Source organism: Typopeltis vanoorti, chromosome 9 (genome assembly GCF_054136105.1).
Source record: "Typopeltis vanoorti isolate ZY-2024b chromosome 9, IOZ_Tvanoo_1.0, whole genome shotgun sequence".
NCBI classification, from domain to species: domain Eukaryota; kingdom Metazoa; phylum Arthropoda; class Arachnida; order Uropygi; family Thelyphonidae; genus Typopeltis; species Typopeltis vanoorti.
Window position 1 is genome coordinate 103,025,277 of NC_143557.1, and position 24,590 is coordinate 103,049,866.

The following is a 24,590-nucleotide window of genomic DNA, read 5'->3' on the forward strand; positions in this document are numbered from 1 at the left end:
CTTACTCTAAGAATTCCCACCCTTTAACAGGAAACAAATACCCCATAATATATTGGAAATTAGTACAAACCTATAGAAGAAAAAAAAAACAGTATGTTTGAGTGACACCAGTATATAATTAATTATTCAGAAAAATCTAATCACATCCGCCATCACGACATACGCTAAGAATTCCCACAGACGACAATGACGGATGTGTGTCACCCTGGGAAAATTCAAAGATATCTTATCTCAAAACATAGCCCACAATTCCATAGCCAAACCAAAATACCACACAAAGACATAACGTCACGATTCTTATCTTATCTTGATCTTGATCTGGTTTAAAGTGTCCCACCAATCACGACACGATTTCTTATCCACTAATATCATCCTTTCCATTCAAAACAACAACGTCACTTATTTACAAATAACAAATGACGACATTTATTTACAAATAACAAATGACGTCACGTATCTACATCTGAAAACAACACACACCCACGATACGATTCCTTATCTCTACCATCACCCATAATTCCATACGCGAACCAAAACACAAGAACTGAAGCCAGTGACACAGTTGCTCACACGGAAATTCCAAACATTCCACACCCATTAAGCCACGCACACCGGAAGCATTTAGTTTAAAGTGTCCCACCAATCATAACACGAATCCTTATCTCTACCATCACCCATAATTCCATACGCGAACAAAAAAAATCACCCATAATTCCATACGCGAACCAAAACACAAGAACTGAAGCCATTCACACATATACCCTCAGTGAATTTCATGACTCATGAAGCCACGCCCACCGGATGCATTTGGTCAGAACCGTCACCCCTACTGTGAGCTGAAGCCATTGACACATATACCCTCAGGGAGAAGCCACGCCCACCGGATGCATTTGGTTCAAACCACCACCCCTACTACTGATGTCTTATTTTTGAAACTTTCTGTTGAGGTAGGTTTAGTGTCCTTAACAAAACTTGAAATCATGTTAAACGAAGTTAGACTGGATCCAGTTGAATATTTGTATGGGGAGATAGTTCGCAATTTTTCTTTATTTCTTTTCTTCCATAAGTATATTAATATTTTTCCTTTTCAAATTAAATTTAATTTTGTTATACAGTCGTTATTTTAAGAAAAATCTCTTATGCATAGTAGGTGATCAACTGAGTTTCTTAATTTTGAAACATATACAACATTAGACATTTAATGGGGAAAATGTAGGTAATCAAAACCACTCAAAGTTTTCATTTTGCGAAAATTTTCTGAATATAAATTTAATCTTAACTGTAATTTGCATTTAACTGTTCTCCGTAAGTTACACTTGTAGTCAAACTAATGCAAAGGAATTTCTGTTCTACCTGACATTTCTCTTATTCCTGATAAAATAAAATATATTTTAAGAGATAGATTGTAAAACCAATTGAGAAGAATAAAAATGAAAAACAAATCAGCTTTGAGTGAGTTAACTTCTTATAGTCCTTATAAGGACTGGCTTAAAGGGGCGAAGCAAGAATGCTTTTCATCTTCCCCGTTATCTGTAGAGGACAGTGTAGGGATAAGGTGTTATTGAGCAATTAAAGCTCTGATCATGGCAGGAGGGTAACAGCAATAGTCGAGCCTCAGTTAAAACTTCATTGGCTACAGCATTGCCATCCATTACCCTCCAAGGGTATTGGATTGAACCTCCGAGTGAGTTAACTTCCTCTATCGAGGAATACTTAATAAAATTATATTTTCATTATTATATGGTGTATTCATAAAATTAAATTTATTTCTATAATTTTGACTTAAAATTTTCAATAAATAATTTTATTCAATTAAATTTTAGATGTGCTCTGTTCTTGTAAATAAATTATAATTATAACTTAAGAGTTTTCTTTTCTAACTCGATTTAAATTTGATTGGATGGTTACTTTTAAAATGTTTTCTTTTATTATTCATTGAACAACGCAATGTTTGGCAAGGAGACGAGCTATTAATTCATATCTATTTATATCCTTTTCACATTTCCTTTGATGAGAGTAATTCAATGTTTTACGATACATATATCAATCTGAACACATCAAAGACATAGAAAACGAAATGAAACACAACTGAGGATTCGCAGCTCATACAACTGAAACCAAACTTCAAGTGTTATGAAAAGAAACCGAAATGCTCCACATAGATTACAAATTTTTTCTAAAAAGAGTGTTCGGAATCCGCTTAAATGAACAAACAATCACAATAGTGAAACAAAGAACAAAGTTTGCATCAAGTCTAGTCTTCTTCAATTCAATGTGACACACACGCAGTTATCAGCAGATCTTTGCAGGTCACGAACCAGCGGACAATTTGACAGCAAACAAGAGCTTTCGATTGATATTCCTGTGTTAAAATCTTTCGCTAATTGGATGTTCCAATTAGCGAAATTAGCTAATGTACGAGGGTGGTCTGAAAGGTTCTAGGCCTAAGAATGGAATGAAAAAACGAATTTAAATTTTCAAAATTATTTTTGTTTATCAACATAATCTTTCTTAAGACTAATATATTTATTCTAGAGATGCTGCAGCGCCATTATCCCTTCTCTGTAGTGGTCCTCAGTGAGATCTGCAAAATACCCTTCCCCTTACAGCTGCAATCACCTCTTGATTCGAAGAAAAACGCTGACCAGCCAGGAAGAGTTTAGTTTTGGGAAGAGATAGAAATCAGAAGGAGCCAAATCTGGGGAACAGGGCGGGTGTTCCAACAATTCACAGTGCAGATCCCTAACTTTTCCCATTGCAAAGATCGGAATAATATTCCCCGGTTATTGTTTTACCCTTTTCAAGATAATTAATAAACAAAATGCCTTTAGCATCAAAAACCACCGATCCATGACCTTTCCTGCTGATGGAACAGACTTTGTCTTCTTTGGCGCTGAACAACCGGCTTCTGTCCATTGTTTTGACTGCTGTTTGGATTTGGTGTGTAATGGTGAATCCAAGACTCATCCACAGTAATAAATCGAAGCACTCGAAGCACTGTTCACAGATTTTCATGAGAGCGTTTCTGATCTGCTGTGAGCAAGTGCAGCACCCATCTTGCGCAAAGCTTTTTCATTTGCAATTCTTCATGCAAAATATATCGTACACGTTCTTTTGAAATGCCTATAGTCTCAATTGATCAATGATTTCTGGTGTTGTTACACTTTTTTGGACTTCCTTCACGTGGATCATCTTCAAGGCTGGCCGCGTTTTAAACTTGGCAGCCCATTTCTTAATTGTTGAAAACGAAGGAGAAGAGTGGCCATAAACTTTTATGAACTTCGAATGAATTTCATTTGGCGTTAAATCTTCTTTTACAAAGAATTTTATAACAGCACGATACTCAATTTTATCCATTTCAAGGGATACGGACAACATTTTTGTTTCAGACAGCTGCATTAAAAAAACTACTTGACAGAATGACTTGCAATTTCATATCGATGCTTATGACAGATGTACCAACGTAGACAAAAAAAAATCGTGCTGATAGTGTTGGCATCTATGGTCGAGGCCAAAAAAATTTCAGACCACCCTCGTATGTTACATGTTATAACCTTTTTTTTTTTTTTCACTTTTATCTCCTGATGATGTGATAAACATTCAAAAATTCTTTTGAATTTTGTGTTATCTGTTTACTTTGCTTATTGACCTACTGGAGGATAATTTGGTTCTTATTTCAAAAAGTACAATTATTACAGAAGATAGGATATAATTCAACGAGATGTTTAAGACAATTCTGCAAGAGAAAGATTGTTTTCCTACCTTCCCGACATTGTATCGCTCTATAAATGCAAATCTGTTATTGTATTTCTGGGAGAAGAGTTTAGTTGAAATATTCTATAATTTTTACCTTCCAAAATTTGTATTTTCTCCGTTCTTGTTTATATTTACTAACTTACGTCAAATAATATGTTAGCATCCATCTACACACCAACACAATACAGATACGAAATATAAAAATTATTATTATTAGTAGTAGTAGTAGTAGTAATCCAAAATATTTATTCAAGGAAACATACAACTCATAATATTTTCAAAAAAAAAAAAAAAAAAGTAGTATTTTCTAAAATCATTAAAGTTTTTTTTTTTTTTCATCAGTTATAAACGTTTGTATGCTTTAAGAAAAAGTTAAAATTCTCCTCTGTTGCGTATTGGTCCTCCCCACCATATCCTGTCATTTCGCTTCCCTTATCATATTTAACGGCTCCTGATAGACTAGAGTTGGACTTCCAAGAGTGGGAAATATCGTAAGTACAAGGGACTACCGTTCTAAGAACAAGATGTTTATATGAGCATAAGGAAGTCTGCCCTTCGAACGCAAAATAGCGATAAGAAGTTTCACTGGAAATTAATGACGTTGCTGTCAAGTAACCTATTTCTCTTTTCATATTTATCGAATTATTTACACCAGGGAACAATAACTAGGAAATATCAAATGTTCTGCTTCAGATATCCGTATAATTCAACCTAACCGGAAAATATTTGCTTTTTTAAGAATACCAAAAACCACATTTCGTATGTGACTTTTTCATGTGAACTACGAATTAATAACTACAGCGAGAGAATTTAAAGTGTTAAGATAAGTATTTTGCTTTTGCGAAAGATTTTGAAGATTACTTGACATTTTAAGGCGAAATTCTTGTGACTGTAAAACGTCTGATAATGACACGCCATTAACACGCCAATTGATAAAAAGTAAGTAATTTAATTCCATGAATAATCTGCGATTTAATTGTCTGAATAAATTTAATAGATATTCATGTTTGTAGCCATGAATGTTTCTTCGAAATATTATTAATAATTTAGTTACTTTTAATTGATGTGTAATGAGAGAAATTATTTATGTGTTCTTTGTGTATTTCATGTATATTATGTATATTTTATGTGTGTATTTTATGCGTTCTTCATCTCACCCAGAGTAATAATACAGTCAGTATGCTACAAAATCACGCAATACGTCGTCATAATAAAGATATATAGTTATACTTCAAAAAATCTATAGGTTGTTTATTGAGATAAAATAGTTAATAAAAACTATTTTATCTCAATAAAATAGTATATAAAATAAATTACTTTACTAAGTTTGAGAAATATGTGCATAAAATATCTAGATAGTTTGTTTTATTAAAAATTTTTGATATTTTAACGAATACACCTTTTAAATTATTACATCAATTAAAATATCATCTAGAAAAGGATGGCAATGCTGTAGCCGGATGAGGATTAGAGTCCTTTTTAGGACTTCCCGGGTAACAAATGGCAATGCTATAGCCAATGAAGTTTTAACTGAGGCTCGGCTATTGCCGTTACCCAGTCATGACTAGAGCTTTTTAGCTCAGTAACACCCCACCCACACAGATTTTCTTCATTCAGATGACGGGATAAAGAGTCAAGGACTAAGTCCATCGCCCAGTTCTTATAAGAACTATAAGAATGCTGTAGCCGGGTTGGAGATGCGGTGATTGATGATTGATTCATTCAATCCAATACCCTTGGAGGGTAATGGATAGCAATGCTGTAGCTAATGAAGCTCTAACTGAGGCTCGGCTATTGCTGTTATCCTCCTGCCATGATCAGAGCTTTAATAATAGCTCAATAACCTTATCTCTACACTGTCCGCTACAGATAACGGGGAATATGAAAAGCATTCTTGCTTCGCCCCTTTAAGCCAGTCCTTATATAAGGACTATAAGGCAATGCTGTAGCCGGAAGGTTCAGACAGAAGATTCCTACTGGGATCTTGGAGTCATTCCGACCATACTCTTGGAGGGTAATGGATGGCAATGCTGCAGCCAATGAAGTTCTAAATGAGGCTTGGCTATTGCTGTTATCCTCCTGCCATGATCAGAGCTTTAATTTAATAGCTCAACAACACCTTATCCCTACACTGTCCGCTACAGATAACGGGGAAGATGAAAAGCACTCTTGCTTCGCTCCTTCAAGCCAGTCCTTATAAGGACTATATAAGGAATGCTGTAGCCAATGAAGTTCTAACTGAGGCTCGTCTATTGCCCTCCTGTTATGATCAGAGCTTTAATAGCTCAATAGCACCTTATCCTTACACTATCTTCTACAGATAACGGGGAAGATGAAAAGCATTCTTGCTTCGCCCCTTTAAGCCAGTCCTTATAAGGATTGTTGTGCGAGCATTTTATTAGCGTGTCTCTAGGGTTGTTTTGTACGAGTATTTTAGAAGTCTCTAGCTCAATAGCACCTTATCCTTACACTGTCTTCTACAGATAACGGGGAAGATGAAAAGCATTCTTGCTTCGCCCCTTTAAGCCAGTCCTTATAAGGATTGTTGTGCGAGTATTTTATTAGCGCGTCTCTAGGGTTTTTTTGTACGAGTATTTTAGAAGTCTCTAGTGCAGGGTGACCACATCTAGTACTTTCGTATTAGATCTAGTACTTATTATATTTTTTAGTGTTCTAAGTACGTTTAACAACAGATCTAGTACTTTCTTCCTTTCAAATAATAATAATAACAACAATATGTGGGTTAGATATTAGATATATGAGTTTAATATTTTTCTCATCTCTCACCTTCCCATTAGTCACATTCAGCGACACAAGCATGATTTCTCTTTTTTTTTCCCTGCTCCCTCTCACTGTTCGCTAAGCTTCTCTTCCTCCTGATTCCATACTCACGCAATCCGACTGGCATTAGCCAATGAAAATATATTCTTCGCTATTCAAACACTTCTCGTGCGTTATAAGATCATTACAACAATGAAAACAAGTAAAAAAATAAATATTTTAATATGCGTAATCACTTTTTATTGACGCACAGCATTGGAGTTTGGAGGATCCAGTCGATAATGTCAGTTTTTAGACGTAGAAAATGTATATCTAGGGGCGTTATGAAGACCTTGATAGAGAATCGCAACTATTGAAAATTGTAGAAGCATTGAAAAAAGTCAAGAATTCATAATGTTTTGGAATAAAGTTTGAAATGAAAAATGCTGTAGGAGAACAAATGATTCCTAATTTAGACATTAGATAAAGTTGTACTGTGCCTCCCTCATTCATCAGCAGCAACTGAAAGAATATTTTCAATAATGACAATAAATAAGCAATCAAGTACAAACTCGATTGATGAATGGACTCCTTTTGAAAAAAAAAAAAATTGAAACATTCATCAGCTACAGATTTTGCTATTTCTGAAGAGTTAATTAATTTAGCAAAATCTGCTAAAAAATAATGATTAAATACTTCCTGTGTGTTTCTTGTGAGTGAGAACCCTTGTATATATGTAAGTAGCATACTAAATAACTGAAAATTTAATGTTACATTATTTTAAACATTGAAAATTATATAGTAAATTAATACACATGTTAAGTTGTAGAATTACAATTGGGACTTCTGTTATGATGATTGACAACTGTAGCTCTTGGACTCATAGATGACTACAGTGAGGGGAGTTTGACTTTTTTTTTTTTCATATTTATCGTATGTGTTAATTTAACAGTTTTACCTTGAGTTCATCTGTGATAATAAGGTAGTAATAACGTAAAATCCTAAATAGAGTGAAACAAAGCAAATAAAAATTTAGTACTTTTTTATTTCAGATCTAGTACCTTTTCCTGCATAAGTTGGTACACAACATTTTTGCTGGGTGGTGACCCTGCTCTAGTGTTGCTCACTTCATATATATTTGGTTCGTTCTGTTCTTTGTAATTGCCAGTCCTCAGAAAATTTAAATAACTTCAATATGGCATATCGATGGAGAAAATTAAATATGAGCGATTAAAAGTAACATCAAATGAGAGAAATGTGTAACTGTTGTTGTTTATAAACAGTTACTGTTTAGTAAGTTGAATAGTATGCACATACATACAGTCTCCGCCTAATATTGGATGCTGGTAAAATATCGGTTCTTGTTACTGGTTTTACATATTTAAGTCAGGAAGCCATATACGTATATACATCCATAGATGATAGACGAATATATGTATACGTGATGGGATACACAAATGACGTAATTGACTAACTAAACAATATACACAAACACGCACACACACACACATATATTGAATAAAAGTGGTTTCCATCCATGTGAAAAAGTGGATTTCCATCCACTAACGTTAAGTTCATTTTGAAGAGTCTTAACTGCTAAAATATGTCTCCAAGCATCTTGACGTTTTAACATATAATAGTTTCATATTAATATCTTAGACATTTTTTTACTTTATCTGACTTGATATATTTTAGAGTTTCGAATGGTGCTTTATTAGTTGCTTGCCTCGATATATTTTAATATATAATAGCTTGATATACAGTATAATATAGTATAGTATATGATATATCATAGATTAATAATGAAAGTAATATTTAAATTCATATAAGTTAAACTAATATACATTATTCTATTACGTTATTCTTTTTTTTTTCCTTTAATTCTCAGTTTAGCTTTTATTAGAAGTCATCACATCGCTTATCAGGGTGGTTACTATTTCTATTCATATTATTAAAAAATGAAAAAAAAATAATAATCAGCTCGTAGCCTTATAATTTCTTTTTTTTTGTTAAGTTACTGATGATAACGATAGATTTATATGCATATTACATCGGAATAATAATAAAATTTATATAATTTTAGATTCTATCCTGAAGTGAATTGATAAACTTATGTGTTTCTAAGTTTTGTAGAACAACTGCTGGAGGAGAAACATAGACTTTAACAAAAAGTTAAAGCCCTAAACAAAAAGCTGAGAACAACACAACACCGCATGGAAAGAAGTATGCTAAAAATAACATTAAGAGATAGGAAGACAAATATCTCGATAAGATCTCAAACAGGTGTCATGGATATTCTAAAATACATTAAACAGGCTAAGTGGAGATGGGCTGGCCATACTGCCAGATGCAGTGACGGGAGATGGACTAGAAAAACAACAGAGTGGAGAGCAATGGATGGAGCAAGACAAAGAGGAAGACCGAGAAGAAGGTGGAGAGATCAACTGGAACAAATTGCAGGAGTGAAATGGATGGGAGAGGCAGAAAACCGAGTGATCTGGAAAATCATGGGTGAGACTTTCGTTCAGCAGTGGACAGAACCAGAAGGTTGAAGAAGAAGAGAAGAACTGCTGCAATACTTTCTATTAAACTACAAGTATAAAACCAATCATTTATGGGGGGTTTAAGTATCCAAGTGTTCTTTTCTTGTATAAAAGAATTATACGAATAAATAACTATATAATCGTTATTACTGATTACATGGTTAGATAGCATTATTTTGGTTTTTAAGTTTCAGATAATCCAATGTATAGTAATAGAGAACTACAAATATGTAAGATACGAAAATTTATTAAAATACATTATACTCGAAACATAATGCTGCAATCCATTTGCGAATAAAAATTTCTTGTATCAACAGATTTCTCTCCACTTTTGAAGGTGGAAACTAATAAAGGGTTTTTGAGTTCTACTTACATTTCCCCGCAAAAGCAAAAATTAAAAGTAGTAAAAGGAAAAAATGAACGTAATACTCAAACATACTTCTATGAAAAGCAAACATGTTTTTAACTTAATATAATAAACTATATTTGTTTAATAATTTTTCAAAAGAAAATTCTTTTTCAGTTCTCTCTTTAGATGTTAGTCTCATTTGTTGCCATCAAGTCAAGTTCGCGTCTGTTAATTGGTTGTGATATTCACTTTAAAAAAAATGCAATGTATTAAATTTATCGCATATAAACTGATTTTAATGCTAACATGTAATAAATAAAAAAAATTAAATTTATGTGTCTAGTAGCAATCCCTCTAATATCTGTGAAAAGAATACTTATGGTGGAGATAGCGTGTGTGTGCTTCCCAGCGGAACCATGAAAGCTATAACTTAGCAACGAAGTCTGTACCCTTATGTTTGTCCGAATGCGGGTATAATAGAGGAGGCATTTATCCTACATAACGATAATACTCGTGGTTCAATAGATTCAAGAGGAGACTATCATGCGAATGGACTGGCCAGCAAGGTCTCCTGACTTCAATCCTATTGAGCATGTCTGGGATGCTCTAAGTAGATGTGCTGCTGCTCTCAATCCTCCATTCTGAGCACGCTATTGCTGTCAGGATGGTGATCACACTCTTTATTGAAACACTTTGACAATGCCATTTTGACCTCTTGTTTTTGATCAATGTCTTCATGTGCCCATTTTTACTATATTGAAATATTTTATTTATTTATTTTTATGGTTATTTCTTTCACATCTCATGTCATGCTGATTTTCACCGAATTACATAAAAATTCATCATTATAAAGAAATGAATTCTTGAACATCACACACACACACACACACACACACACACACACACACACACACACACACACACACACACACACTGGTTTCCATAAATTAAGCAACAAAGAAAAAATCACGATAACAGTTTTTGAGTTATCGTGATTTTTTCTTTGTTGCTTAATTTATGGAAACCAGTGTGTGTGTGTGTGTGTGATGTTCAAGAATTCATTTCTTTATAATTTATATTTATAATTGATTCTTAATACTTTCATCTATCGTGTTCTCTCAACTATAATTCATTAGGTATCGCACACAAATTAATGCTGCACCGTGACCGTAATAAAATTATAACAATAATACCAGATGTGATTATCTATATTAGCTACAGACAATTTTTAATTTGAATAGATTAAAAATAAACTTCCATCATGAACTCCTTTTTGTCATTCTACAGAGTTGTCATCTCTTCCTAATTTTTATGATATTTATATCCTGATCCTTAGCCAATTTGACGTATACATTCATGCATATATACAAATTAAAGGTTGACCGTGTCAGGCCCAGCTGAGTTTTGTCAATCAGGCTCTTCTGATAATTTCAAATAACTACTTGTACTTGACTGTTTGAAATTAAGGTGAATTCAAATAAAGCTATGAAACCGATATATTAATTCTAATTTGTTTGTTCTTCTATCCGGCTTGTGTGTTTTGCTGAATGAGGAAACTCGATTTTTCGAAAGGAAAAACACTTTCACAACCGTGTAAAGTACCTTCAGATGAAAAAAAAAAAAAAAAAACACCTTGTAATTAATAGCTCTTTGTGTTCTATATGGGATTGCTGAGTGATACTCGTACGAAGTATTTCAATGGAGGAAATTTTGCAGGGGAACCACATGCAATTCTTTTGTTCCCTTTTTTTCGAAATACATTTACTAATGTAGGACTTTCTTTCTCGGAGTATTTACAGGATTTGCATGCACTTAACGTTTTAAGTGCATGCAAATTCCACAAAGTATTTTATGAGGGAATCATACAAAAGTGAAACATTTAGATGGAAATATTATATTCAAGAAGAGTAGATTTTCATTTTTAAATTTGATATGACTATCTACCACATTTGATACATAACAAAATGGAAGAAGAATGCAACAATTAGTGAAAGGCATATGGTCAACTGATAAATTTTTTTTACAATATTTACAATCATGTCCGCGCGGTTATCCTAGTGGCTGTGCGCTTAGCAACCAAATGCCTGGGGAAGGAGTGTCCTAGGTTCGATTCCCGTCGATGACCTGAGGAGCTGAATGATCTTCTTCAGGAATAGTCTAGTTAGCCAATCTTGGGCGTGGACAGCAGGGTTTTTTCATTCCGCGAAGCAGGCAAACCGGCCTTGAGAACTCAACACTACGGGCACATAGGATACACCGGAGCGTAGGGCTGACCACCTTATCCAGTGAACGGTTTGAGGTCCGATGATTAATAACCCCTTGACACCGTGAGGGGAAAGGATGATGAGATTCATGTTACTTTTGTGGAGAAGTGGCAGCAATATCACCGTACAGCTTTCAATAGATGTAAATATAAAATTATCTTCCACTTGAAATAAATCAAGGGAGTTTTAATTACTCTTAAAAGAAATTAGATTAAAAGTTACCTGAGATCAGCAAAAAAAATAGTAGAACATTAACAGGAAGAGTTCCATGCACTCAATAACCTCTAATGTCTTCGTTTATTACCTCAAAGCCTTCACGGTGTCTCAAACTATGTACCAAAATACAAAATAAATGTTCTGAATTTGGTACTGATTGTTTTCATTAAATTATTGATTATTTAGTTACTTTATTTAGCAATAACCCCATTATCAAAGATGGTGTTTACTTAACATCTGAAACTGATTATTGTATAGAAAATAAATAAATAAAAACATTTGCCGCTCCATGACTAGTAAACTGCAGCACATGGGGATGGATATAGAGTTGATGAGGTGGATAAAAGGGTGATTGAAAGATATATGAGAGAGTAGTTTTTTGTGACTAGTGGCGTGCCGCAGGGTTCTATTCTTGGACCGCTACTGTTTAATTTGTTCATTAACGATATAGGAAAGACTCTGAGAAGAACTGTTCAGTTGTTTGCCGATGATGCAAAGTTGGGTAGAACAATACTTAATACAGATGATGTGAAAATTTTGTTTAAAAGGTCTAAAATGATTAATGTCAATCAAAGTTGCTTGCTAGACTGAATGCGAAATATGTAGTAATTCGAAGGATTAAACCGAATTTTAAAATACACACTTAGCTTTATTGTAAAGTGTTTTTTTCGTGGTCTTGCATGATAAACAATAAAATATTACTGAATCATGTATTGTTTGCTCATTTCCACGTGATGTACTCTACAACCAGGTGTCATTAGCTGGTCATAAGGAATTTAGTTTGATTACATGTTAAACTGAAAGTAGCATGCAAACCTTCAGACTAACGGCGCTACACTTCTGTCAGCTTTATTATGAATGTTGTTTCTGCATGTAATATTCAACTGGATTTTTTTTATTTAAAACTAATTTTTCATTTTTTTTTTCTTTAATCGTATAACTTTTTTTTTCAATTAACCTAGGGATTCTCAAACTTGCGCCCACTAAATATGAATGGCCAGGTATAATGAAAATAAAGAAATTTTTTATTATATTTAAAATAAATTAGTTTAAATAATTCTTAAAATCTTTGGGATCGACATTATGTCAACCACAGTTTGAGAATTTAATATCAATTTATATTTTAGTATATTTAAGTAACAGTGTTAATGTATCCGGTAGTGATAATTTTTTTTTTATTGTCAGATGATGACTCAATCAACTCTTTTCATTCTGGCTGCATTTTTGATGGCCTGCAAAGCATGCGAATTTGATGAGATGAAATGTGACATGACAAGATCAAGAGAAAAAGTTTTTACAGCCTTTTTAGCCGTAAAGGATGTTTTGAATAAAGGTAATGTATAAGGGGTTTTTTTCGGAAGGGAGAACTTGTAGAATAATACACGTTTTTCTTTATTTCTTTTTTTACTTTTGTCTATAGGGTTCAGAATCGATCCTAAATATTTTAGGATCGATTCTGGAACAACAAAAAAGAATTATTTTGTAATAATTACTGTTTTGAACATGACCAATACCATATTACAGATGATTAAAAATGGTATGTTTAGATATTCAGAATATGCAGCGAATCATGTATTTAAATGTATTTTTCTATTGATAAATTTATGAAATTGGTTTATTTGCAGTTGAAAACCAATGCAAGAGCACCTCGATGCCGATGGACTGTGCAGAACTGCGAGAACAGGGACACAACAAAAGTGGAATATACAAAATCTGGCCAAGAAATAGGGTGATCCTGGATGGATTTAACGCCTATTGTGATATGGTCACTGATGGTGGAGGATGGACGGTAATTCTAATCTTTTATTTTGTGTGACGTCAGACTAGATATTTATGCTGAATTGTTAAAAATTAGAAGATGCAATGTCACTTGACTGCTCAAAATTAATTTTCATCCTTATAAATATACTCAGCGTGGGTTTATATTTACGTGCCAGGTTTGCTAAGATTTGGAAGAAAATACACGTGATTCTTTGTCACAAAAGTCATATGATCTAACAAATAAGTTGATGTGGTAGTGCGTAAATTGTGACAGGAAAACAAACTTATCTTGAGGGGACTATAGGCATTCACACTGAATTGCTAACATGTTAACTTCCCAGTTATGAATCACGTGCTGTTTTGAACTGGTAGAATTGGATTAAATGGTAAGAGCATTCTCGACTCTGGATTCATTCCCGTGAATGACATGAGGAACCTTTACCTGGTCTCTTTCGACTAAAAGTGAGTTAACTAGTCTCGTACGGCAGTAGATGTTTTTTTTCTCCCGGTAACTCGGGTTTTTCATCCCTCAAAACAAACAAACCGGTCCCGGTAACACAAACGGCTGAGGTCATATATACAGGGTGTTCGGGATAAATTTGACATATTTATAATTAATTATATTTTTCCGTAAGTTACATGTATTAACACACACTTCTCTTCATTTAAAAGTTTGGACCCTTCTTCATTCATATACAAGATGTCAGAAAGGATGGATAGCTGGAACCCACCTGAATCATGGAAGAGAATGACTTGTATCATGATGATTCGTGCCCGCCATCAAAATAAGGATATTACGACTGCTGCCCAATGCTCCCTGAATACAGTAAAAACAATCAGGCATGAACTAGAGACTTGCAATGGTGACTACGAGGATGTAGCAAGAAGAAAGATCCCTAGCAGACGATCTGATTGCGTTCGTACAGCAGAATTCCTCGCAAATCTGCAGGAACAGGTGTTGAAGAACCCTGGCATTGGAATTCGGGCTTTGTTAGTGGAGTTTCTAACTGTAGTCAAGCCCTGGATAACAAGGGTAGCCAATGGTAGGCCGTATGTATGGCAGCAGGATTCGGCCCCTTGCCACACCTCTGGGAAAAGTCAAAAATGGTTGTCTGAAAATTTCTACGACTTCACCAGTCCAAATGTTTGGCCTCCAAACTCCCCAGACCTTAACCCCATGGATTATTTTGTACGGGGCGCAGTTGAAAAAGACACCAATCGCACTTCCAGTAATACAAAAGCCCAGTTAATGGATAAAATTAAAACCGTTTTTGCGGCCCTTCCCAGGGAGACTGTAGCATCAGCTTGTTCGAGGTTCCGAAGCAGAATTGAAGCTGTGATCGATGCTAATGGTGGTTATTTTGAGTAAATCTTGTTGATAGTATTGTAATTAACTCTGCCTGTAATGTTTTTTTGTCAATTCATTAAATTTAATAGATACAAAGAAGATTTTCTTTTTCCTTACGAAACTGTCAAATTTATCCCGAACACCCTGTACATATGGAAATCCTGACACACGTTATCAATCTTAATATCAATATTCCACATGGAAACATTTTAAAAAAAGGTTCATCTCACGTAATAGAACAGATCAGTATACATACATAAAAATTAAGTAAATTTGTTACATTTTTCTTTAATTGGTGTCTGAAAAATAAACTAAATTACTGGAGAAGAATTTGCTTTTTTAAAAAAATTAAAAATTTATACTATAATAACTTTAAGTTTAACAAATAATATTTAAAATATAAATAGAATAATTAAAGCAAACAGCTAGATTTACTCTAATGTACGTATTATTGCGCCATTAATGACTAGAACCGAAGACTAATTTAGAAATTATGGAAGAAATAATTTTGACAGTGATTTAGCACACCTTCATAAAAAGTGTTATTTTACGAAGAAAATAATATCATAGTAGATTAGAGATAAATTCAAAGGAAATTTATATTAAAAATTAGATGAAAATATAACACTTTATATGAATTATATATGTAATATTATATATGTAAATAAATTATAGGGATAATTCTTTTTATTTTTTGTTTATGTTTTCGTTTTTATCATTAGTAGTATTATTCAAATCACGAGATCAGTTTTCAGTGAAAAGTGAACACCAACTTCATTTCATATTAATTTGACAAATTGGATACCTTTCAGTAATGTCATCCATTTCGATCTTATCTACCTGTGATATTATACTTTGAGGTTTGATATTTGAATATTGTTTTACCATCCTGTTAGTGAAAAAAAAAAATAACTAAACATTTTGATAACTTAAATTTCAAATGTTCAACAATTATTTCCCTTTTAGGTAATTCAAAGAAGAGGGGATTTTGGAAGATCAAATGAATTCTTCTATCAAAACTGGAATGAATATAAAGTTGGATTTGGATTTTTAGATCAAGATTTTTGGTTAGGTATGTAATAGCAATGTTGTTTATAATTACTGACATTGTTCATGTGTGCCTGATATTTTCGAATTAGCACATTCGTTCAGTTCATTATGTTTTTTTTTCTTTTTTTCGATTCTAGTTGCCGACCAGTGGAACGTTTTCAGTCCGCCTTTTTTTTTTTTTAGTTAGGTTTCGGAATTAGTAATTTTGACACAAGCAGGTAGGGCTTTCCCTTCAGGATACTGTTGATTTTAAATCCACAACTCAAGAAAATCGATCATAGACCTCACACTCTTTCAGACAGTAATATATGGTGTTAGAGTTAATGGCAGCTGTTGTCTGCTGTACTCTCGAGATGCCTATGAAAATAAAGTCAGCTGTCAGTGACGGCTAGGGCTAAACGACCTCGCCCACGGTCTTTGGAGAATAAAATATGTTAGGAAATGTATTTAACTATAATAATTTTGAAATATTCAAATAACCTGTTCCGCACTCAAGTCCATCTTTCTAAGGGTCTTCCTCTGCATCGGGTACCTTCCGGGTGATAATTTAGAATTTGTTTAGGTATTTTGCTTCCATTCATTCTCAATACGTGTTCTTTCCACTTTTCTCAATCATTTAAGGTAGTGGGTCTCAAATGGGGCGCGACCCCGGGGGGGAGAATAACTTGAAAGGGGGACACGGTATACTTTCTACAGATAAAAATTAAAACTGCCCTAAATCAGTTTTAAAAATAACAACAAATAACAATACAGAAAGAAAACCTTTTGATGATACAGGTTTTAATTATCATGAATTTCAAAATAACTAATAATTATTTTCTTCACTCGCACTTATAAAACGATTGACAGTGTTTTCTCTTGTCAGGTGGGACTCAGAGGTAAAAAGTTTGAGAACCACTGATTTAAAAAGTTTGTAATTCGAAGTTTATTTATGATTTTGAAATATTAATAATATTAACTTTCCAAATTTGCTAACTTTGGAACAGTTGAAATATTTTTAGCGCTTGATGGAGGGAGCAAATAAAAATAAAAAATAAAATAAAAAAGGGCGAGTAGTCTAAATCAATGAAAAGATACCTATTTTTATTATATATATATATATATATATATAATTACTTAATTATTATATAAATAATTATTTTTGTGAATCATCAGAGCGTTTTTTTGCTTTAAAATTCGTAAAATTCTGCCAGACATTGAATCTCGAAATACACAGGAATTATCTCGAGCTCAGTTTAATGTATTCAGTAATATTGTACTGTTTTGAGTGACATCAAATATATTCTCATATTGAAAATATAGAATTCTGTCCGTTTTTCTTTCAGAATTGGAAGCTGAGAATTCACGGAATACATAAATTAGAAATCTGCCTTCTTAAGTTCTTAAAAGAACTGGGCGATGGACTGAGTCCTTGACTCTTTATCCCGTCATCTGAATGAAGAAAATCTGTGTGGATGGGGTTATTGAGCTAAAAAGCTCTAGTCATGGCTTGGGTAACGGCAATAGCCGAGCCTCAGTTAAAACTTCATGGGCTACAGCATTGCCATTTGTCACCCTGGAAGTCCTAAAAAGGACTTTTCTCGTCGGAAATCCGCCTCTTTCAAATTATTTTCATTATAATCAAATTTATGTGGACAAATAATTACGTTACATTAGTTTTATATAATTACGTCAATGTATTTCATATGAATTTTCGGTTTATCCCTGTATTTAGTTTTCTGATTTTATGTTTTTTATATCCACATTATTTTTATTTTTAAGGAAATGACAAAATCTATGCCCTCACGAATCAGCGTCAGACTTCTGTTAGATTTGATCTCAGCGATACAATGGGAGAGGTTCGTTACGCCACCTATGACAAGTTTTGGATCAATGGTGAAGAAAATAAATATAGACTTCATGTACAAGGCTACAAAGGTGACGCAGGTAAATAAGTGATAGTCTTTTTCTTTTCCTTAATTTTTTATTAATTGACAAAATTAAATACTTATGTTTCAGCAATAGATATTATTATTATTATTATTATTATTATTATTATTATTATTATTATTATTATTATTATTATTATTATCTGATACCTCCAGGGAGTCAAGGACTCATCGAGGGAGGCTGTAAATTACCCAATCCACCTGTCATACCTTCCCTTAAATTCATTCATACTACATGCACTCGTTATCCCTAAAGGCAAACTATTCCACTCTCTCACTCTCTGTGAGAGAAAAACCTAGCTCTTACCCCTTTCTGGACTGTGAACAAACTTAACTTCCATGGATGCTCCTGTATTCTCTCCTGGCCTTCCACATAACTAAAATGTTCATCAGTTGATTTCCTATAGCATCCATTCAAAAGTTTACAGACCTCTATCATATCACCCCTCTTTCTCTTGTTAACCAGAGTCTGCAATCCACATATTCGCAATTTGTCCTCATAATCTAAATCCCATAATCCGGATATAATATTTGTAACTATTCTTTGCACCCTTTCCACAGCTTATTTATCCTATGGGAAACCGGGAGACCAAATCTGCACGCAGTAATCCACGTGTGGTCTTATCAAAGCTTTATAAAGAGGCAAAATTACTTCCTTATCCTTACATGTCAAGGTTTTCTTCAACATAGCAATTATCCTCTGAGTTGTATTTGCAACTTTTGCTATGTGATTTTGAACTTTAAATTCTTATCCACCAATACACCAAGATCCTTTTTCTCTTTATTAGCGGGGTTATGCTACAGTTTCTTGTAGCATAACTCCGCTAATATAATATGCCGCTGGAACTCTAATCACGCCAAAGGGCATAACTTTACACTTACTAACATTAAACTGACAGCCATTTTCCTTTGCTCAGATTTCCAGTCTATTCAAATCATTTTGTAATTGCTGAATATCAGTAGCATTTTTGATTGCCTTCCTGCCTATCTTCGCACCATCAGCAAACAATTGCAAATCTGATTATAGACCCTGCTTGATGTCATTAATGTACAGATTGAACAACAATGGCCCAAGGACTGAACCCTAACGTACACCACTGGTTGTTTTAAATCTGGCAAATTCACACCACTGTATACCACTTTTTGATATCTGTCTGTCAACCATCCCCTGATCCAAGTCAATAGATTATATTCCAATCCCATATTCTCCAGTTTACACAACAGTCTGTCGTGTGGTATCCTACTAAATGCCTTAGGAAAAAACCAACATTACCACAGTGTATCCATTCCTTTTCTCCAACTCGGCCGTAACATTGTTATAAAATATACGATATGAACAAATTGCTAAAACATGACCTTCCTTTAGTAAACCCATGCTGTTCCCTGCAGGGTATAGAATGCTTGTCTACCCATTTCTGTATGGGTGTTGTTACCAACGTCTCTAAAATCTTCACTACCACACCAGAGATACTAATAGGTCGGTAATTGGATACATCATTTTTTGCACCACCCTTGTGCAATGGAACTATCATACATTCCTTCCATTCTTGTGGTATCATTCCTGACCTGAGACTCAGGTTATACAAATGTGTAAAAGGCTTAGCCAATTCAGCTGAACATTCCTTTAGCAAACGGGCTGATATTCCATCTGTCCCTATTGACAAATTCTTATCCAGGTTATGCAAGAGCTCCTCAACTTCATTTTCATGAACCTCTAACTCTTCATCCAACATAGCAGTAGCACTGTGCACCATATTACATACACCAGGTTGATATATCTTAGCAAAGTGAGCACTCATTAACTGAACAATCTCATTAGCGTCCGACATTCGGGTACTATCTGCATTGAATAAAGTTATTCTTCCACATACATTCTTTCTTTTGCTTGCGGCATAACAATAAAATTCTTTTGGATGGCCTTTAGATTTTTATGTGATTTGCATGGCAAATTTCTTTTCGTTTTAGCTTTTCTCACAATACTCCTTAATTTTCTGGCCTGAGCTTTATATATTTAATAACTCCTCTAACTCTTAATCTCACGATATGATATTCTTTCCTCTTCTTGTGGATTTCTTGCTAAATAAAGCTGCACATCCATTTCACTCCCAACCTATTTATTTTATTCTTCGAATACTAGGGATACATTGAGATATGTCCTCATTTAAGCACTTTTTCAAAGATTCCCATCCATTGCTGACATTTTTTCCATTCAGTAAAAGACTGAATGATACTATGGAACCAAAGATAGTATTCTTCTAAGTCGGTCATAATTTCCAGCTTTGTAGTTCAGCATGAAGCCTGTTTTAATCGGAACTTCAATACAAGTAGATACTTCCCAAGAAAGAACAGCATGATCACTGTCACCAATTGGTGGTAAAATAGCCATATTCTTGATAGAGAAGTCTTCTGAAGCTATGATCAAATCCAACACTCTTTGACCTCGAGTTCCTTCTTTCACATGCCTGTTGAGAAAGTTGTCTCGCAACAATTCAATAAATTCCTATTCTTTCTTATCATGAGATTTCTCTTCTACTCAATCAATGTTTGGAAATTTAAAGTCACACATAATGATCATTAATGATTCTCCTTCTCCTCTCCTATCTATTCTCACATTCTTAAAAATAGTATATCCGTTACACTTGATCCCACTTACCATATCTGATTCTGATAGCCAGATTTCACTAATGCCAACAGTCTTAGGCCTCATCGTATTCAATAAATCAACAAAATCAGCCCCTTTGCTTCGAATTCTCCTGGCATTTGTGTATAGACATAATTAATTACGATCTAGCCTATTATTATAATTAGATTTGCAATCTATTTGGTCTTGTTCTAGAATTTTTCTCTTTTCCCTCCCCAAACATACTTAAAAGATTCGAATCCAAATCATATTTTTCCACTTCTTCAACACATACATAACCATGTTCAAAGGCATTCATATTCATATCTTTATCTCCTTTGCATACCATAGCTTAACTTTCACACACATTTTCCCATTCCGCCCTTGATGATCTAGCTTCCCTTATTCTCAGCATTGGGTCTCATACCAAGAAGTAATTTCTTCAGGTTTCTGATGCCAAATAAATTGAAGTGCATTCTAATAATCAAATTAAAGCGTTGTTTAGTTAAATAGAAATATCTGCTTAAATTTTTACTTTTTAAAAATTATCATTATTTTCAAGAAAATCCAATTAATCTCACTTATTAATAAAGAAACAAATAATATGTGCGATTCATCGTTTTCATAAATTATTTCATTTTTTTTTCTTTTCTCGAATTATCCATCATTTTTGTTAAGTAATTGCAATCATGCGAATCTTTAACCAAACGAATACAATGTATTCATTTTGTAATGGAGTATTATTGCCTGTTAAGACCATGGATGACACAAGATTTAAGCATTTGGCTATGAAATTCTAAAATCTGTAAAAAAACAGAACCTTAATACTCAAAAAATAAACCGCTAAAAGTATGAATATTATTACGTATATTTATAAAAAAATTGAATGCCCTCAGCATTGCGCAATAAATGAATCATAATATTTCGTAATTAATTATAGTATCTTAAGTGAACATCTTTAATACTATGTACAAATAATAATAATAATAATAATCGCTATTGCTTTTAAGTATAAACCAGGTGCTTGTATGTATTTGTATACACAATTATGTTCATGTATATATTGTAAATAGAATGAATAAAGTTTGAGTTTGAATTTATTATGATCATCATCATCATGCTTTTCAAGGATTTAGGCCTAGAGTGGCCTGTTTAGGCATTAGAAGTCATCGTTGATTCTCTTAAGAGGACTTCCTGTTTTTCTTTTTCCTGATGGTTTGTGATTTAAAGGCTTGTTTTGGTATTCTTTCTGTTTTCATTCTTTCAACGTGTTTCATTCATTTATATTTTATTTTTTAATTTTCTATTTTATAATTATTTTTTCTCTTACTGATTCTTAGTTTAATTCTTTCTTCATTTCTTTTGTGATCGAATAGAGTATACTTTGCAGTTTTTCTCATAAACTTCATTTCTGCTGTTGTTAATCTTTGTTTGTCTTTTTGTTTTATTGTCCAGATTTCGCTTCCATACATTAAGACTGGTAGGGATAATGTATTGTACTTTTAGTCTGGTTTGTTTTTGAACTAGGTTTGGTTTAAATATAGGGTTAATTACACCTGTTATTTTTAAATATTTTTCAATTTTTACGTTTATATCTTTTTCATTTTTATATGTAATCATACATCCTAGGTAGTTAAATGAATTCACGTGTTCTAAGATCTTGTTATCTCTTACTATTTTAGTTTATACTGGATCTTGTCCTTTAAAGGTCATAGTTTTTGATTTTTCTGTTGATATTGTCATGTTATAATCTTTGGATATTTCATTTAAATTTAGACTATCTTTCTGTAAGATATCTTCAGAATTCGTAATTATTATTTGGTTTTCAGCAAAAAGGAGAGTGTTTATTGAATTTATTATTATAAATAAATTATTAATAAATATCAATAACGATAGACTCAATATTAATTAAATATGTAAACATGTAAATAGTGAAATATATTATAATAATTACGAATTATGATTTAAAGAATTACAATTAGAATATTAATAGAATTAATATTATTATATTCCTATTAAATTAGTATTTTTGCAGGTGATTCCTTTGGAAATCACAATGGACTTAATTTCTCCACCAAAGACAATGACAATGATGCATATACGAATAGTTGCGCAATGGAATTTAAAGGTGCTTGGTGGTACGGACATTGTCACACCTCCAATCTCAATGGACTCTATTTGAAAGGAAATCACACTAGTTATGCGGATGGGGTGAACTGGTCTGCATGGCTAGGGATGCATAATTCACTTTTAACCACTGAAATAAAGATCAGACCTCTGGAATTTAATGTTCGGTTAGCTCACGATCCAATAGACCCAAGAAAATAGAATATTTACATTTAAATGGAGATTTTGTTTATTAAATAAAATAATTTTCTTAAATAACGTCATTTGCATTTTATTATAAATTAATAATCCCTAAGCGTTGAATACATAATGCATACAAGAGACGGTGATTGGGTACGGTATTTCTGTTGAAAATGTTAAAATAATCGACTTAATGAATTATATTATAATAAATTAAATTTGATTCCAGTGAGGTAAATTATTAATTTCTATAATCGATAATAAATAAATTATTAATGCCTTGAATTAATATTTAAGTGTAACGATTCAAATTACATTGTTCTTAAATTAACAGGAAATCTTTTGTTTGATTGTATGGAATGTCATGAATACTCATTTTACTTGATATATATGCTTTTAATAAAGATAACGTTTTATAATTAAGATAAAATCTTAATTTATATTCTATTTAAGTATAAATTATCTTTAAATTATATATATTTTTGAAAACATTGTAAACATATTGTATTCACTTTTAATTATTGCACACCATAATTATATATAAAATATTCAGGTGTACGGAATCAGGTGTAGGCTGGATTGATTCATTCAATCCAATAGCCTTGGACGGTAATGGATGGCAATGCTGTAGCCAATGAAGTTCTAACTGAGGCTCGACTATTGCTGTTACCCTCCAGCCATGATCAGAGCTTTAATAGCTCAATAACACCTTAACCCTACACTGTCCAGTACAGATAACGGGGAAGATGAAAAGCATTCTTGCTTCGCCCCTTTAAGCCAGTCCTTATAAGGACTATAAGGAATCAGGTGTACGGAATTTCCGCCGGTGGAAGGAGGAATCAATCGACCGTGAGATGCGGTGATTGATTCATTCAATCCAATACCCTTGGAGGGTAATGGATGGCAATGCTGTAGCTAATGAAGTTCTAACTGAGGCTCGGCTATTGCTGTTACCCTCCTGCCATGATCAGAGCTTTAATAGCTCAATAACACCTTATCCCTACACTGTCCTCTACAGATAACGGGGAAGATGAAAAGCATTCTTGCTTCGCCCCTTTAAGCCAGTCCTTATAAGGACTATAAGGAATTTCCGCCATGTAAATCGTGAAAAGTATCGGTGCCAGTAGGGACCCTTGAGGCACTTCTGCCAGGATTTGTCTACCCAGCGACGAATCCTGGCAGGAGTGTCTCAAGGGTCCCTACTGGCACCGATACTTTTCACGATTTACATGCGGACATTCCGCACAATCCAATATCATCTATCATTGCCCTATAAGCAGACGACACAGCTATACTCACCAGATCTATTAAACCGCACCTTGTCACCAAGAAACTGCAAGAAAACCTGCAGAGATTAGAGCACTGGTTCTCGGAATGGAGATTGCAAGTAAACCCTCAGAAGAGTATCGCCATTATCTTCAATAAAAACTCGATATCTCCCAAAGATGACATCTTCCTATTTAACATCAAGATTCCCTGGAAAGCAGAAGCCATATATCTGGGTGTACTGCTGGACAGAAAATTAACTTGCAGTCCACTTATAAAAGCTTCATGTACAAAAGCATCAAGAGTCATTGCACAGCTTTACCCTCTTATCAATAGGAATAGCAAGCTGGATACCAAAATAAAACTGCTCATTTACCAATTGATGATTCGACCCATTATTACTTATGCGTCTCCCCAGCCTG

General features: G+C 33.5%; 1 protein-coding gene across 1 annotated transcript; it reads left to right on the forward strand.

Annotated features, from left to right (window-relative positions):
• The first annotated feature begins 4,260 nt into the window (after positions 1-4,260).
• Positions 4,261-22,974, forward strand: LOC150103350 (techylectin-5A-like). Its single transcript, XM_090397954.1, has 6 exons — positions 4,261-4,695; positions 13,074-13,221; positions 13,514-13,677; positions 15,964-16,069; positions 17,809-17,973; positions 22,631-22,974. The coding sequence occupies exons 2-6, from the start codon at positions 13,074-13,076 to the stop codon at positions 22,921-22,923; spliced, it is 876 nt and encodes a 291-aa protein (XP_090254080.1). The 5' UTR covers positions 4,261-4,695; the 3' UTR covers positions 22,924-22,974.
• The last annotated feature ends 1,616 nt before the right edge of the window (positions 22,975-24,590 follow it).

Excerpts from the sequence above, each read along its gene's own strand:
- LOC150103350 (XM_090397954.1), top strand. The coding sequence starts at position 13,074 with ATGATGACTCAATCAACTCTTTTCATTCTGGCTGCATTTTTGATGGCC. Across the intron at positions 13,678-15,963 it reads CTGATGGTGGAGGATGGACG|GTAATTCAAAGAAGAGGGGA; the intron begins GTAATTCTAATC and ends TTTCCCTTTTAG. Across the intron at positions 16,070-17,808 it reads AGATCAAGATTTTTGGTTAG|GAAATGACAAAATCTATGCC; the intron begins GTATGTAATAGC and ends TTTATTTTTAAG.